Raw genomic sequence first — 17,700 nt, 5'->3', positions numbered from 1 at the left:
TTGCTCCCCTTTTCAAAGAGTGGAGGAGATAAAAAGAAACTATTGAAGTAGGGCCTGGAACAGATAAATGAAATCATTGAGTCAATGTGCAGGGGCAGCCAAAAAAAACCCTACAAAACATTGGACATCATCAGGATGGAGACTGAGAGCAAGACAGAAGGCATCATTTTATTGCTATATAGTGATCCCACTTTTTGAATACTGTGTAGAGAACTCAAGAAGTGCACAGTGGAGTTACAGAGGTAGAAGAGGGAAGCTAAAATGACTAAAGGTGCTGAAGCAGCTGCTTTCTGAGGAGGGACTAAGAAGGCTGGTATTTCCCTGGCTGGGGAGGAGAAGGCTGAGGGGGGCTATGATCAAGGTTTACAAACTCATAGCAGCAGAGATAAAGCTGAATGTGGACCTGAACATTCAAATCACGTACTACAACAGGTCAGAGAAATGGAATGACACTAGCAGGAGATTTGTTTGGGTTTTTTTCCTTTGGTTTAAACCAAAATGGAACTTGCTGCCTCAAAGGGTTGTGGAGACCAGACGCTGTCAGCATGTTCAAAAAGAAAGTGGACAAATTCATGGACAAGAGGTCCAGAAATGGTTACCAAAATGACTATACAAGAGCATACTGCTGGCATCCCAAATGTGACAGCTGTGGCTGCTTGGGGAGCAGGAGAGGAAGACTGCAGGACCTGGCCAGGGTCCATGGTCTCTCTTGACAGAGTCTCCTCCTAGTGCTGTTGGAAACAGCGCACTGGGCTGGATGGAACACGGTTCTGATGGAGCTGGGCATTTCGTATGTTAATTCTTGTACAGAGCAGAGCAGAAACCCTTCTGGGCAGCACAGATGGAAGTGTTAGTTATGCTGTAGAAGCTACACAGGGTAAATGAACAAATCTGAACTCCAAATGAATCAGAGGCGTTGACCTTACATTTTTAGTAGAATTTCTGCACTTTTTTTCAAAATATTTTAGCATATGCTCCCTACCTTGTCCTCAAGCTCTCTGTGGGATTTCTGCTTGGTCCACAAGCAGTACTGGAAGTGTTTTCTTCCCGAAGCGCCTACTTGTCTTGGGTATCTGTCTCTTGACCTGGTACTATGTGGTCGCTGGACACAGCCTTTCAAGTTCGTGTTTCACTCTTGCATTTCCTGTGATAGAAAGAAAGTTCTTTTTACTGTTTATCAGTGGGTATGTTTTTGTTTTGAAATATTTCTATATGCAATGATTTCGCATGTGAAACCCTGTGAATGTCACAGCCAAGACCATGTGTAGCCTTGGTGAGCCTTGGTAAGCTGAGAGCTTGCACCCCATGGCAGAGATAGTCTTCAGATAATGCCGACTTTTCCTTCAGCTTTGCTGTTTTGTATACGGCAGTTGGCATTTCCATGACTCCTAAGAAAAATAGTTTTTGCTACAACATAACATTTGTGCATTGCAGCTTACAACTTCCGTTTAGTATTTTTGTGATTTTCTGTGATTGTGTGTGATTGGACTTGATGATCCTGAGGGTCTCTTCCAACTGAAATGATTCTATGATTCTATGATTTTTGCAGTAGATTAATATTACATTCTATTTCATTTAATCATGGTAAAATATTTTAGTGTCAGAGAGGACTTTTTGAGCATCAGTGCTCAAAACTGGAGAACTATTCTGACTAGACTTTTATTTACATTGTATTATTTCACAGATATATCTTTTTCTGTTAAGCCATGAATTTCTTGTAGATTCTTTAGAGCTTAAAGAAAGAGTTTAAATTGAAATACATATATATATATATTATTTAAGCCTAGAAATCATTGCTCCTTTTTTATTTTTCTTCACATGTTCTTTTGGCACTTCATCTGTTGTGAGTCATCATTTCATTGGAACAGACACCTGCTGTGTTTTCATGAGTGATTACGGTGTTAAAGTTTACTTGGCAGACTTTTTTTATAATTCTCTTTTTTGACATCATGTTTATATAGTGATTGTTTGCTGCCACTGAAACGGAAATAGTTGGGATATGGATATCATAAGTTAATATAATATTTTCCTTTGCAGGTTTCCAAACAAGAGCAGAAAAAAATGGATGTGTCTGATGGAGGAACAGTTGAGACTTCTTCCCGTTACAGCGGGGCACAGGACAGTGGGATTGGCAGCGACAGTGTAAAGATCAGAATCGTTCAGATCGAGCAGCACAGCGGCACCAGCCAGCACCGCATTGCCCGTCCTTCCCACCAGTCTTCCATCGTGAAGAATCTCAATTTCATTCCATTTGACATTTTTGTTACAGCAAGTCGAATCTCCTTGATGACTTACTCATGTACTGCCTTACCTAAATCAAAGTCAGGACAAGATCAGAAAGACGGCGAGAAAAAAAGCAAAAGTTCCTTGAACCTTCCAGAAGCGGGCTCAGGTGGCAGCCTTGATGCCACAAAGCCCAGCCAGCCGTGCATTTCTTCCGTCACAGCAGACGATCTTTTGAACAGTAATATCCCCCTGGCTACTGGGAGAAAAACAGGTCTTTTGTCTCTGGAAAGTCTGCATGCTTCCACAAGATCATCTGCTCGACAAGCCCTGGGTATAACTATTGTTCGGCAGCCTGGTCGCAGGGGAGCTGGGGACATTGAGCTACAGCCGTTCCTCTACCTCGTTGTGTCGCAGCCCTCTGTGCTCCTGAGCTGCCACCACAGAAAGCAAAAGGTAGAAGTATCAGTGTTTGACGCTGGAATTAAAGGAGTGGCCTCAGACTACAAATGTACGGGTAAGAGCATTTAGCATTCACTCCTGCTTGTAACTGCCAAAATAATTGCACTTCTCAGTTACTGGGGCAGTGGAAAACGGCTGAGACACCTCTAGGATGTCTTTAAAAATCAGATGCTAAATATACATATTTTTGGGATTATACCCCACAGCTGAATCAAGTTAAGTGTGTAAAAGGTTTGAAATTAAGACCTAACTTTTTAGCACCCAGTTCTTCCTGTTCCTTGATATTACTTTCTCATTACCAGATTATGATGGGGATTGTTGAATTACTCTAACTTCTCCATGTTTTCTAAGGAAATAAGAGTTCTATCCAAGCTGATTTCATAAAAAGCATTTTTTTATGACTGAATATCACAATATTTTCATATATTAGCCTACTCATAAAACTTAAAGGTAAATGTTGTGGAAGAACCTGGTGTATTGATCATAACTAGGAAAATTATAGTGATCTTCCAAATGACATGTAATGATGTCATGTATTTTAAGTTTTCATTCAACTGAGTAATAGGGTTTTGCAAGAATTTCCTTCTCTTAATCAATTGCTTTTCTTATTTATTTAATATGCAAAGGTTATAACAAGAACTCTCAGAATAACTGTTCAGAAGAAAATAACCTGAAAATTTCATTTTTTGTGTTATCTGTACTGCTGAAGAGAGAAATCAAATTATTGCAATTTGTGTGTCTGGCAGCTGGTAGAGGTCTGCAGAATGGGCAGCCAGGAAAGTATGGGGTTTAAAATTGTTCACTGAATAAAAGCTGTAGGTAAAAAAACATGGCTAGTTGTTGCCAGAGTTCATACAGCACATTAGTTGTTAAAATAGTATACCTTTTTTTGTGCAGCTATACAGAATCTTTGCTGAATGGGATGGTATCTTTTGAAAATTGGCATTAAAATGATGTGCTTATGCAAAAAGCTAAAAATTCTATTTGTGATAGATCTTAGCTTTTTTCAGAAAGCTGAATTATAGTTGAACTTTTAAGAGGGATTAGACAGCTGGAAAGAAACTACTTAAAACAGGGAGAAGATCCATTCTCTGATGTGTTGTATTTTATCATTCTTCCATTTTCATCTTTCTCTACTGTGCTGTCCTGTCTTTAAAGAAACACAGCTGCGTAATGAATTTGATTTACTCTAGATTCCCATGTATATTTGTTAAATACTATTTAAAAGGTGATCATCATACCGATTAATATGAAAAGAAGTAACAAATCAATTAAAAAAGCAAAGCTTGAAGCAAAGTTGGAGTAGTTGTAAGTTAAAGGTCATAACTTCGTTAACTAAGTTAGTGTTTTGGAAGGTTGTGATAGGACTTCTTCGTTTCTCATGTTTCAGGCATTCAAGCGTGTCCTTGTAGGATGCCACCACATTACCAGTAAAGTGGGCAAATTCACTACAGTCTGCTCCTACAGTTAGTCCTGAAGTCTTTCACCATCTTCATATCTATGTGAGCAAATCTAGAAAACACAAGCTGTAAGAAGGACTTCCTGCAAGTTGAAAGTAGATGAGAGAGTGCAGAAGCATGGCAAGAAGTTTAAATAATGAAGATAGTGTTATAGGAAAATAGGAAATTAGGATTTTAGGCCTAAATCAGTGTGCTGCTAAGGCTGCAAGTTTCAGCCTTGTCTCCTGTATAGCCCTTTCCCAGAACCACGAGCGTGGTTACCTTATGCTTGCTTTGTATCCTTAGACATTGATAAATGCTATTCTTAGGTTTACTGATTTTGTACTAGATTGATATTTGTACTAGATTGATGAACTATGGATAACAAATGAGGCAGGTGGAACTTCAAAGCTAGCCCTGTAACTGAGGACTTTCCGTTCGGTACTTTCCGAAGTGGAACATGAAGAAAGAAGTGAAACATGAAGACCACTGGGACGGAAGGAACCCGAAGACATCAATAGAAGACATCAATAGTGATAGACAGTGATAAATTTTGCTTAGTTGCATAATACCTGTTAGAACCCTATATAATGTCTAGCTGTATTACTGTATGATTGTCACTCTCTGAGGAGGTGATCCAACCCTGCTGTTCCTGCGAATCTTCTACAATAAATACTGCTCAGAGTAACCCACGAGAGTTCGAGTCTCTCTCCAGCGCCTTCCTAATAACCTTTTTCAGTTGGCGACCCAGGATGGGACTCTGCAGCACAAACTGAAACAACGGGACCTGGCCAGGGACAGGTGAGTTCGAGTCTCTCCTGTTCTCCCGATTTGTTTCTTTTCTTTATATTTTAGAGTTCAAGTCTCTAAATATATTTAAAAGGATGGGGGCTGGACCCTCAGTTCCTAAAAATACACCTCTTGCTGAAATTATTTCAAATTGGGGAAGGTTGTCGGGAACCGCAGGGTTGCACATAAAAAGATTAATCGCCCTCTGCCAAGATGATTGGCCTTTTATTAGCAGAGTGGCTGGGGCTTTCCCTGATGATCGGTGGCCGATTTATGGCTCCTTTGAAGAAACTAAATTGCAGTCTCTCCGTAAAATCCTGGAGGACCGCCAGCCCCAACAAATGGACTATTTGTATTTGTGGTTTGACTATGCTGATATACGAAAACGAAAGCAACTCCAGAAGAGCATGAATAAACACCAATTACTTGCTTATCTGGATGATGAAATAAGTGACAATTCTAAGTCCAAAACTGATTCACCTGCAGGTATTTTCCCCATGACTTTATCCTATGTGCCTAATCCTAGAGCTGGTCGTAATAATGCTGGCAACCAGCCTCCGCTTCTCGGGGTTACTACACATTACCCCTGGAAACCAGGTGATCTTTTACTCTGGCATGATAAAATGCCACGACTCCGTGACGACGCGGAGCGGTGCTCTAAAATTATTCGAACTATTGCCCGAGATTACTCTCCCAGCTGGAATGATATGCAAACACTCTTGTCCGAACTATTTACACATGAGGAAAAACAAAAGATCCTGGCTAAAGATAAAGAATTGGCTGAACAAACACAGGGACGTAATCCCTGGCCAGAACAAGATCCAAATTGGAACTTACATGAGGAAGACCAAAAAGCTACCTATTTAGTTGCAATTGATAATCTGATTGAAGCAATTCGAAAGTGTGATGAAAAAGTGACTAATTGGTCAAAAGTTACAGAGTGCCAACAGGCTCCTGATGAACACCCAGGAGACTTTTGGCACCGCTTAAGAAAAGTTTTAATACAGTATGGAGGAATGACAGAAGATAATTTTCAAGAACCACTGGCTATTAGCATTTTTGTCACTCAGTCAGCCCCTGATATTCGGAAGCATTTTCAAAAGCACATGCCTGGCTGGCAAGCAGAGAATTTGCAGAAAGTTCTCTCTGTTGCTAATTTTGTGTATAACGGCCGTACAGAAGAGCAACAACGTAAGCTACAATTAGAAAAGGGAGGCTGAGCGCCTTCGGCAGGAGAAAGAACGTGAGGTCGAACGCCGCCGGTATAGGAGAGAAAGACAGGAAGATATGAACTTACTAGCTGTAGCCATAGCTCAAGGGGTTTCTGCAAACCGAGGGCGTGGGTATCCCCGAGGGGTCCGTGGGGCATTCCAAGCTCATTTTCCTCGCGGTCGGGGACTTCTTGGCAGGGGAATTAGGATGGGAAGTTCCTTTCCATCCATGGGGGGTTCTTTCCCAGTCACAAACCCTGCTGTTACCAGCCCTATGAATGACGCAACGCAATTAACCTGTTTTTGGTGTGGTAATTTAGGACATATGCAACGTGAATGCCCGTTGCGACCCCAGTATCAACCGGGAGCTACTCCACCTCCACCTGCTGCTGCTGGCAATCCATTTGGAGCTCCTTCTGCTCCACCCCCGTATCGTCGTAGCTACTCTCAGTAAGCATTGTATAATCGTATAATGGCTTTAGAAATTTCACCTACAGGCCATGTTTTAGCTGATGTTAATGGAAAATCTGTTTCTTTCTTAGTAGATACTGGAGCTACTCTCTCTTTGTTTAATTTTGATGTGCCGCAAAAATCGCAGGAAATGATTGCTATCAAAGGTGTTACAGGCTCTGTGCTTAACCATGCTCTCTCTAAACCGCTCCCTGTTACTTTAGGCGATAAAGTTACATGGGCTTGCTTTATTGTTGCTCCGGGGGCACCGACTTCTTTGCTGGGACGAGATCTGTTACAAGAATTTGGCACTCAATTAACCTATGGTAAAGACAAAGCTAAATTAATTTTTGTTGGCAGTGTTTTTACTTTAGATCATACTCCGAAGAAAGAAGTGGCCATTCCGTGGGAATTGCGGAATGTCCCTTCTGGACTTTGGAGTCGTACAACTAAAGATATTGGTCTTTTGAAGTCTGCACTACCTGTTGTTATTAAAACTAAAGGAGGCCCCCCTCCTGCTATTAAGCAATATCCAATACCAGCTGTTGCATTACCGAGTTTGCGAAAACAAATTCAAACCTTTCTCGATGAAGGAATTCTAAAACCTGTTATGAGTCCATTTAACACCCCAATTCTTCCAGTTAGTAAAAATCGACTGGATGAGGACGGAGATCCTGAGTACCGTTTTGTACAAGATTTACGGGCTATCAATGATTATGTTGAAGCCCCACACCCAGTTGTACCAGATCCAAGTTTAATTTTAACCGAGATTCCATCTTGGGCGCATTGGTACACTGTTTTGGATCTGACAGGAGCTTTCTTTAGCATACCTGTAGCAGAAGAAAGCCAACCTTTGTTTGCCTTCACCTGGGAAGGTCGCCAATTAACTTGGACTCGGCTCCCTCAAGGTTTCACTGCTTCTCCTACCTTGTTTTCGCAAATTCTCAAATATGATCTCCAAGATATTGAGTTGCCAAACAAGTCTGCCCTGATTCAATATGTTGATGATTTACTTGTTGCTAGCCGAACTCGAGAGGCCTGTGCAATTGATACAGAGCACCTTTGCATTCGACTGTATCATAAGGGTCATCGTGCCTCACTAGCCAAATTACAATTCTGTGAACCAGAGGTAAAATACCTGGGTTTTGTCTTAGCAGGGGGAGTTCGAAAGATTGATCCCGACAGAATCAATACTATTCTTCAAATTACACCACCTGTTACTAAGAAACAAATGAGAGCTTTCCTTGGCCAAGCTGGGTTCTGTCGACCCTGGATTTTAGGATTTAGTGAATTGGCTAGACCACTTATTGAAACTACAAAGGACAAAGCTCCAGAACCAATTGTCTGGACACCAGAGCTAACCAATGCTTTTGCATCTTTAAAACAAGCCTTAGTCACAGCCCCAGCTTTGGGCCTGCCAAATTACTCTAAACCTTTTACTTTGTATGCTACCGAGAAGGGTGGTATTGCAAAGGGGGTCCTAGTACAACCTCATGGACCCTATGAAAGACCTGTGGGTTATTACTCAGTCGCTCTTGACCCAGTTATCAAAGGTTCACCACATTGCCTTAGATCAGTAGCAGCAGCTGCGGAGTTAGTAGAAAAAGTTCGCCCACTTGTTCTGGGACACAAATTGATTGTTGCCGTACCTCATGAAGTTGAACTTTTACTAACCCGATATGCTACCAAGTCTCTCTCACCGCAGCGCACACACCGATATGAAGCCATCCTGCTACTGACTGATAATATCTCTCTAAAACGGTCAAAACCCTTAAATCCATCTACCCTTCTACCTGAGGTGCATCTTTCCAACGATTCACATGACTGTGTGCAATTTGTTACCACTTATTCTAAAACCAGAGAAGATTTACAGGATGTTCCCCTCACCCACCCTGATCTTAACCTGTTCACAGACGGATCAAGTTATTATTTACATGGTAAGCGTTTTACTGGTTTTGCCGTTGCCACTGAAAATCGCGTACTTCTTGCTGAACCTCTCTCTCCAGCGCTTGGAGCACAAGCCGCAGAACTAATTGCCTTAACTCGTGCTGCGACCTTTGCTAAGGGTCTTCGAGTTAATATCTATACAGACTCTAAGTACGCTTTTGGCATTTGTCATTCTGTTGGCGCACTTTGGAAAGAACGCGGTTTTCTAACCTCCGCCGGCCGTACTATTGCTCATGGACAATTAATTCATGAATTGCTGCTTGCTATCCAGGAACCACGAGAAATTGCTGTTATTTACATTCCTGCTCATACTAAACGCCTCGATTCTTTTGCTCACGGCAACGCCTTGGCCGACTCAGCGGCGAGAGCAGCGGCAGTCCACAACATATCTCCTGCTACGACTGTGGTTGCTACCCTTCTTCCTTTTCCCGTTGGTCCTGCCCTTTATGATGGACTGGATGAAGAAGAGCTCAACAAATGGAAACGCTGGGAAGCAACACAACAGGACGGCATTTGGAAACTAGGTGATAAACCCTTATTGCCTATGAGGTATGTTCTTCCTCTAACTCGCTGGATTCACGATCGTACTCATGGGGGCCCTGAAGCTGTAGCCTCTAAAATCCAACAGTTGTGGGCAGCGCCTGGAGTTTACAGTGCTGCTAAACGCCTGACTGACTCTTGTACTCTTTGCAAGAAATATGGGGTCACAAAGGTCACAGCAGTCCCTGGCAAGCGGCCGCCTGCTTACTTTCCTTTCCAGAAATTGCAAATTGATTTTGCTGAACTCCCCCCTTCTATGAGATATAAGTACATTCTTGTTATTGTTGATCAACTTTCGCACTGGGTGGAAGCCTTTCCGACTCGCAAGAACGATTCGAAAATTGTGGTTAAGACTCTACTTCGCGATATCATTTCGAGGTACGGCATCCCTGAAATTATTGATTCTGATAGGGGACCGCACTTTACTGCTGCTGTTCTAACGCAAGTTTATGTTGCTCTTGATATACAAGCTGCTTTTCATACGCCCTACCATCCACATTGTCATTATAGTTGTCATTGTGATCATTTTTGTCTTGATTCAATGTATGTCAATGTTCTGTAATTGTTGCTGTAATCTCTTGAATCAACAGAAGCTTTATTATCGTTATCAGTAAATTGGGAAATTTTAAAGAGAAAATGGGGGACTGTTATAGGAAAATAGGAAATTAGGATTTTAGGCCTAAATCAGTGTGCTGCTAAGGCTGCAAGTTTCAGCCTTGTCTCCTGTATAGCCCTTTCCCAGAACCACGAGCGTGGTTACCTTATGCTTGCTTTGTATCCTTAGACATTGATAAATGCTATTCTTAGGTTTACTGATTTTGTACTAGATTGATATTTGTACTAGATTGATGAACTATGGATAACAAATGAGGCAGGTGGAACTTCAAAGCTAGCCCTGTAACTGAGGACTTTCCGTTCGGTACTTTCCGAAGTGGAACATGAAGAAAGAAGTGAAACATGAAGACCACTGGGACGGAAGGAACCCGAAGACATCAATAGAAGACATCAATAGTGATAGACAGTGATAAATTTTGCTTAGTTGCATAATACCTGTTAGAACCCTATATAATGTCTAGCTGTATTACTGTATGATTGTCACTCTCTGAGGAGGTGATCCAACCCTGCTGTTCCTGCGAATCTTCTACAATAAATACTGCTCAGAGTAACCCACGAGAGTTCGAGTCTCTCTCCAGCGCCTTCCTAATAACCTTTTTCAGATAGTAGGAACATACAGTTGGAGAGCTCCTCGGTCACCAGCAGTTTTCAAAGAGACACGGAAAAGTCTTCTTGGAGGGCCAAAGACCAGCCCTACATAGGTCTTACCCTTCTCTTTGGCTTTTTGTCTCCTAGGCAGGCAAGAGTAAAAGAGGCAGGAGTCAGACACTATGTGAAGGCAGAACTTGTGGTCTCATTCTGCTGCCTTTGTGGGCAGTACTAAGTACCTTATTCATGTGTCAGACAGAATCCTGTGCTTGCTACTGAAGCACTAGGGCTCTCTTCAAAAGAGTTTGAGAGGTGGGTGCCAAAGTTCTAGTGCCTCAAAACACCATCCTAAATGTATTAATAAGTTAATAAAACTAATCCACGCTTCAGCTCACACAGTAATTCACACAGCAAAATAGGTAGTGTAAAGTTTTTATTGCCTCTTGTTCAGGAAGACCTGCTGTGCTTGTAATTGCATCATTCAGGATTAATTTTGTCATACCACTGTATTAATATGTTAGATTTGGGAAGTTATATTTTTCATTTGTAGCACGCATATTTGAGGTAAAATAGCCAGGAACTATGTGTTACATATATGTGTGTGTGTGTGTGTGTGTGTATATATATATATATACACACTCTATATATTGCATATCATATAATACAGCTTCAGCAGCTTGGCATGGCATTTTCTATGCTACTGCAGTCAATTTAATCAATCACACCAATTTTTCTTGATATTGGGGCTATTTGCTGGCAGTTTCATCTGAAAGAGATGTCATCCACATGAAGAACAATGTAAAGTTTATGTGAAAGAAATAAGTTAGCTTCTCTCCCTCTGTACAATAGGTGTGCACTATATTCCGGTATTTCTCTGTATATCAAGGACTAGGGGGTGGGAAGAGGGCATAAATGATGTTTAATTTAGAGTGAATGTTGCTAAAGAATATTTCTAGTTAGACTCTCTAGAAGACTTCTTGTGTCTCTATGTATGCATGCAACTATCTCTCCATCATCTAAGATGGTACAGGGAAGAGGACATAAGCTGTTAGTTCAGTGGCAGTAGAATCAGGTCTTATACTGTGCTACTTCTTACTGCTTTTCTAAAAGAAAAAAGTGTACAGTTGTGAAACAACCCTCAAATCTTTCAAGCAAATACAAAATTCTATTGTGAAATTAGGAAGGTCTTATTTGTTAATGGATGTTAGTTCCAAAAAAAACTTTGGGGTTTTAGCTGGTAATAGTTTGGACCTAGTTATGTTTTCCATTCCTCACTTCCCATTAGTGTATTTCTCACAAATATATTGTTCAGCTGTAAATCAACATAGAATATGCTAGGATTTAGAACTACTTCTAAGAGGTAATTTGATGAGAGTCTCTTTTATGAAGCCTTGAATACAATAGGGAAATTACACTGAAAAACTGCACCAGCGTGAATTTTAAAGAGAATAATAGTTCATCCTCAGTTTTAATAAGACTAAGCTTACTGCCTTATGGTGGTTTACTGCTTTGAACCTGTGTAGAAATGAAGGTTTTAAGACTGTTATGAAGCCACATGTACTTTATTTGGGACAAGGGTTTTGTTCTTATTTTTGAAAGATTTCAAGTTAATAGAGCTTAAAATTCAGGATCTTGCACAATAAGCTGTCACTCTTTTTTGTGAGAGTATTGGACAGTGGCTGAAAAAACAAATTTCCTCCAAAGAACTTGGCTGCTCTGTCACTAACTATGCTATTTTTTTGTTACTTTCTAAAACATGAAAGAAATTATAATAAAATGGGAGGAAATAGGCTATTTAAACGTTAAGTATTGTTAATGTGTTAATTAGCAGTTAGTAGCAGCCCATTTCCATCAGGCCAGTGTCTGTATGTGGGAGCATTTGCCTGCCTTGGAGCTAAAAACCTGATGGTTGTGCTTTCAGTTTCCTCAGTGCTCTGCAACTGAGTCCACTGGCAAGTCAGTTTGGAGGAGGAGGAGACTTACTAGGTTATTAAAATGTTAGCTCAGTTTTATTATGGTTGTGCTAAACTGCTTCCTTTGTGTTTAAAATTATTTTTGTAATTGTACAGCTTGATTGCTGTTATGCTACTGCCAGGAATAGGAACTTCAAAGTAAATAAATAATTGGAATAAATATTAACTATTTAACAAGCACCATTAAAACCGCTAGCTGCTCCCTGACTTTACTTGTAAGATTCTGTATAAATAGCCGGAAAGATTCCATAAAACAACTTTTTTTTTTATTCAGTGCTCATCCTACGTTTAACAAAAAGGCATCTGCTAACCGTTAGTTTTTGCAAACAAAGCATTGGCCATTTCCACTTAAATAAAAGTGGGTTCAATTGTTTTTAATGTAATCTTATAAGCCACTTTTATAAATATTTTTTTAAATCTTTATTTGCTTTGTTTCAGGTAATGTAATCCAGATACAAAATTGCCTCATTTCCTGAGCATTGTGCTCTCGGCATTCTTGAAAAATCTTTTTTCTATTTGTTTGTTTGTTTACTTTCAAAGAGGAGGTTGTGGCACTTGGTTGTTTTAAGGGAGAGAAAATTCTCAATAAATGTATGTTATGCATGGAATTTCTTCAACTTCTGCCAATGAGGCGTTCGCAAGAAACAGGCATTGTGAGGCCATCCAGAATCATTCTTGATTTTTATTTTATTTTATTTTTACGCCCACGCCTTTGATGGCGGGGGGTCCATGAGGAGCAGATGCAGTAGCTCAGACCACATGTAACCTCTAATGTCGTGGAACGCGGGGCTGCCTGGGGCACAGTGTGGGCTGCCCTGCGGGAAGGCTCGTTCACCCCCTCGCTGGCAGCCTGTGCTTCCTACCAGGCACAGGGAGGATTTAAGGCTATTTCCTAGCACAGTATCGGGGGAGTTCTGCTGGAGTGTCACCTGTTCCCCTCCGAGTATATTTATTGTCCAGTTACATCTGCATCGCTGGACGTGGGGGGGTGCAGCCCCCACCCGTAAAGACGAGCCGGCCTGGGAATGTACATTCCTCAGGTTACTGTAAGTGCTCAGTTCTGAACTTCCTGACACAGCACTTGTGAGTGTGCTAGTAGAAATGTTTTCTCTCTTGTGCTCTTTAAATTCCAATGGAAACCATTTTTAAAACAAGTCTAAATGTTCCCCTTCAGCGTTTGAAATGCAGAGGTGATTGCAGCATCTACTGGCTTTTAAAATTGACTGCAAACCAAAAGATGATTCATCCATTGAAATAAAAGCGTGTTGCAGAGCTCATTTGGTCTGGGGAAAGTTCCAGCTGAACAGGCCAAGCTGCCGTCCGCGCAGGCCCTCGGCAGCCCTGTACCCTACTGGCAGCCCCTGGGGTGCTGGGGGTGGCTGAGCCCCCCATTAAAGCCTCCCATGGGATGTGTCCTCTGAGCTGCCCTGACTCTCAGCTACAGACTGGAACAAAACCACATCTTGGAGAATGAAAATCTTCAAGTTGTGAAATTTCTCCTGCCTCCCTCCTTTCCTTCCCCCTTACTTGCACCTTTTCTTCTGAAGATTGTTTTTTGCTGTCTGGCGTTTCCATAAGAATGAGGGGATAGCAGGTAAAACCACAAGCTTGCAAATTCATATCATGTTTATGAAGGCACTTCATAAACTGTGAAGTTTGGAGCTGAGGTCTGGACCTTAGCAAGACTAGACGTGGCTTTGGATGTTTGGGTGGATTCAAAAATATCCAGAAATTATTCTAAAAATTAAAAAGAAAGCCAGGGAGGGAAAGGGATGTATTCAAGGACTCAACTTCTCGGTCTTAAGGATTTTAGATTACAGTCTTGGTTGTCAATCTATGATAGTTGTCTCACCATTTTTATTTTGCTGCCACAGACAAATTTTTCACATGGTGTAGAGGATAGAATTTCTGGCTGTCCTCACTGCTCTTCACTTCTCAAGACTTTCTTTTCTCTCTCTTGGCTTGCTGTTGAGTAATTCTAGCCTCTCCTTTTACTTATATATGCATCCCTTGGGTTTTCTCCAGCATTTTCTTTATACAAATAACTGCAAATTTAAGTGTTGATTTTTGTGAGAATCATAGAAAATGGAAATGGAAATGACCTATTATAATACATTATTCAGACCAGTTCCCTGCTGATGCATAATTGTTCCCCATTGTATATTTTATAGTGTTCTGTCAAGTGTATTTTTAAACATTCTGAACATTTCCATAATTTTCTTGAGGGAGAAGAGTCCTTTTTCTAACAGCTTTCCCCATCAGGAATTCCTCACTTTTCAGCCTAAATTTTCTCTTTTTCATTCAGTTGCTTCTTTGGCAACTCCTGCGCCCTTGGCATAAGGATTAATTCATATTGGTTTATTTCTTTCCTGATCCTAAATCCTATGAAAATGCATATGCTGTTTTCTACCTTAGAAAGTATTTTAATCAAGATACACATATTTCAATCTTTTGACCTTTGATGTAAATGAATTTGTCTTATTCATTTGGAACTCCCTTCCAGTTTTTGACATACACAGCAGCATAGTTGGTTTTGAAACCTCTGGATTTTAGCTTTTGTATCATTATGTAAAAACTTACTTATTGATCTATATCTGACATATTTGGATGTACAGTCAAGATTGTTACCCAGGTTCCAAATTAAGCATATGCCATGGGCTTTGAAAGCACTCAAACTAAAAAAAAATAAAAAGGTTGATATCAGTAAGGCCAGTGCTGGGTTAAAAGTAATATGTGTGGTGGACTCATGCTCATTTTGTGCATTGAGATTTCTTTGTGTTGTGTTCTTAGTGTGCAAATAGTTCTGGAGTCCTCATTATTCACGTATTGCAGTGCCCTGGGTAGCAGGGGTGACGGTGCCCTGCTCCTTGGAGACATGACAGCAAAATAATCTACTAGGAACCCCGTAGTTCCTTTATTTTTTTTTGATTCCGTGCTCACATGCTACAATTCCTGGTGCCCTGAGGGCAGTGTTGGTGTAGCTAATGTATTATGTCACACAGGGATTTTCTGATGTGTAATTTCTTTTCATAAGAGAGATTTTCTTCTTCAAGCAGCTACAATTTTGAAATAATTATTAGGTATTTTATACATACACACATCTTAGGACAATTGAAATACCTGTAAATATTCAAATAAGATTTTTGAGTAAATTTACTGAATTTTCTGAATATCCACTGGATGATCCAGATTGTTCTATACAGGGTATGATGATAGCTTTGAGAAATGAGACAAAATAATGGCATATTGCAACATTTTGCCCCATGTTGGTACACCTAAACGTGTATACTAATGCTTCTAAAGGAACAGTAACTTAGAGATCAGTTTAATTGTTTCAGTGATGTTCAGTAATTTTTACAATGCTTTACACTATTTATTCTGAAAAACATAAGCATATTACTTATTTATGATGAGCTGCTAGCACAAAAAAAAAAAAAGATGTTATGGTATTGATCCAAATCAGGGATAACAACCTTGTTTGTAACATCTACAAAACTATGTTTTGGGAAAAGATTTGTGCTTTGTTGGGAAAAACTTATTGTTATTATTGTTTTCAGTGTACTTGGCAAAATCCAGACACCGGAAACAACATATTCCCTAAAGCAGTTACTATAGAATAGGGAGTGTGCCACACCATTCTGGTTAATGTAGTTAAAGGAAAGGTCTAAGAACCATAAAAATGTAGATATTCACATGGAAAATACACAAATCCGTTGTATGCAGTGACAGCTCTTAAATAACTATTGAGAACTGACTTTATAAAAGTGTAGTGGGAATGAAGGGAAGGAAAGGCTGTAATGTATATGCCATGCAGGACAAATACTGCTGTAAAGTCACTGCCTGAAAACTGATCAAATAAAAACACAAGAATGTGCTAACTTTTGATCTTTTCCACATAGATCTAAAGTCATGATCAATTGGTTTCAGTAGGTTCTTTGAAATCACATAAGGGTTCATATGTGCCAAGTTTTATATGAATCACATGATAAGGTCAAGAAATACAAATTCCAAAGCTAACTTTATATACCCAGCCCACATATGACTGTGATACCACGATACCATATGTTGACTGTAATAGTGGGTATGTAAATACTGTTCTTGAAAGAAATCCATTCCGTAAAACTCAAGTAGAGCAATTACAGCAGTTTTTAATTACTGATAATAGGAGAGAATAACATCAAGAAAATCTCCTCAAATCATTAAGGATGGGGCAGACATTCAACAATTAACGTAGCAGTCTTTATTGTTGAGGGTAATTGATTATTTAGATTTTAGGACCTGTAGTGCCAGAATTGAGAACTGTTATAATGAAGGCCATGAGTTGCTATAGAATAAAAAGCCTTTTTATGGTACCGAAGGTACAAGAATAGCACTTGGAAGAATTTAATTTTAATGTAATATTATAAACTGATCAAAGGAATACAATTCAAGGTGGTATGCAAGAATAGCTATTGATTAGCTTTTGAGTGAACCTCCAAAGATGCTGATATAGCTGTATTGTCGTTATGCCCTATCCCTGAGATCTGATAGCATTCTAGTCTTTTAACCTTTATCATTTATCTTTATGTTATTATTTTCCTTACCTGGCAAGGAAAATACAATCTAGAAGTAGCAGGTTTTGAGCACAGGTTCTCTTGTAAAGACTGCTTAAGTGTTATCATAATTAAAGCTAAAATTGTGTGCTATTTGAAGTCATCTTGTCATGACTGATGTCTTTTAGTCATATTTGACTTAGTATTTTTGCAGGTTCTCTACATTTTGTGTAATTATAGCTTTGCCCTCTTGCCTATGTATTCATGCATTATTACACACATGCATCTCTCTGTAGGCACAAATGCTACGTATTACTAGGAACATTATTTATTGTGTTACATTTTATACTTTCTGATTTTATTTAATAAATTTTGGAGGTAGTGTTTTGTTATGTATCATATTCCTGGAATATCATTAATGACTATGATCATTATCACCTGTAGATGCTGGGAAGACTCTACCAGAAGCTCTGGATTATAGCAAGATTTGGCTGCAGACAGTAGCAGGAGAGGTAGATGCTAAAAGTGGTATTCCACCTCCTCTTATCACTGTGCAAATTAAAGATTTCCTTAATGGACCAGGTAAGCATTGCATTTTAATCTCTATTTTAAATTGTAATCTATTTGTAGGTATGCACACATTAGGCCATCAGAAAAAATGTTGTATTCCATGCTAATGAATGTGACATTTTTCTTCAGCAATTATCTGGAATTGAAATCAAAGTTGAAGAATGATCAGTCCCGGACCAGTTGTAGGTTTACAATCTAATTATTTTCTTCCCAAGGTAAATTTAGAAATTTTACTCCTCAAGAAGGCTGAGGTTGGCAAATTTCCAATTAAATGAAACCTACCTGCTTTGGGGCCTAGAACAAATGAAATTTTGTTACAGTCATGTTTATAAAAGCTAACTTTTGAATGTTTCTGAAGTGT

General features: G+C 39.8%; 1 protein-coding gene across 10 annotated transcripts in view; it reads left to right on the top strand.

Annotated features, from left to right (window-relative positions):
• VPS13B (vacuolar protein sorting 13 homolog B) overlaps positions 1–17,700 on the top strand; it is a 455,756-nt gene that overhangs the window by 330,882 nt on the left and 107,174 nt on the right. For all 10 annotated transcript variants that reach the window (XM_082046868.1, XM_082046872.1, XM_082046866.1 and 7 more), the window contains 2 exons: positions 2,038–2,740; positions 17,214–17,351. In XM_082046868.1, the coding sequence (XP_081902994.1) occupies positions 2,038–2,740; positions 17,214–17,351 (841 nt within the window). The remainder of the gene's footprint in view (positions 1–2,037; positions 2,741–17,213; positions 17,352–17,700) is intronic.

The sequence above is a fragment of the Streptopelia decaocto genome (assembly GCF_964273445.1).
Source record: "Streptopelia decaocto genome assembly, chromosome: 2".
NCBI lineage: Eukaryota > Metazoa > Chordata > Aves > Columbiformes > Columbidae > Streptopelia > Streptopelia decaocto.
This window is presented reverse-complemented; position numbering and strand designations above follow the sequence as displayed.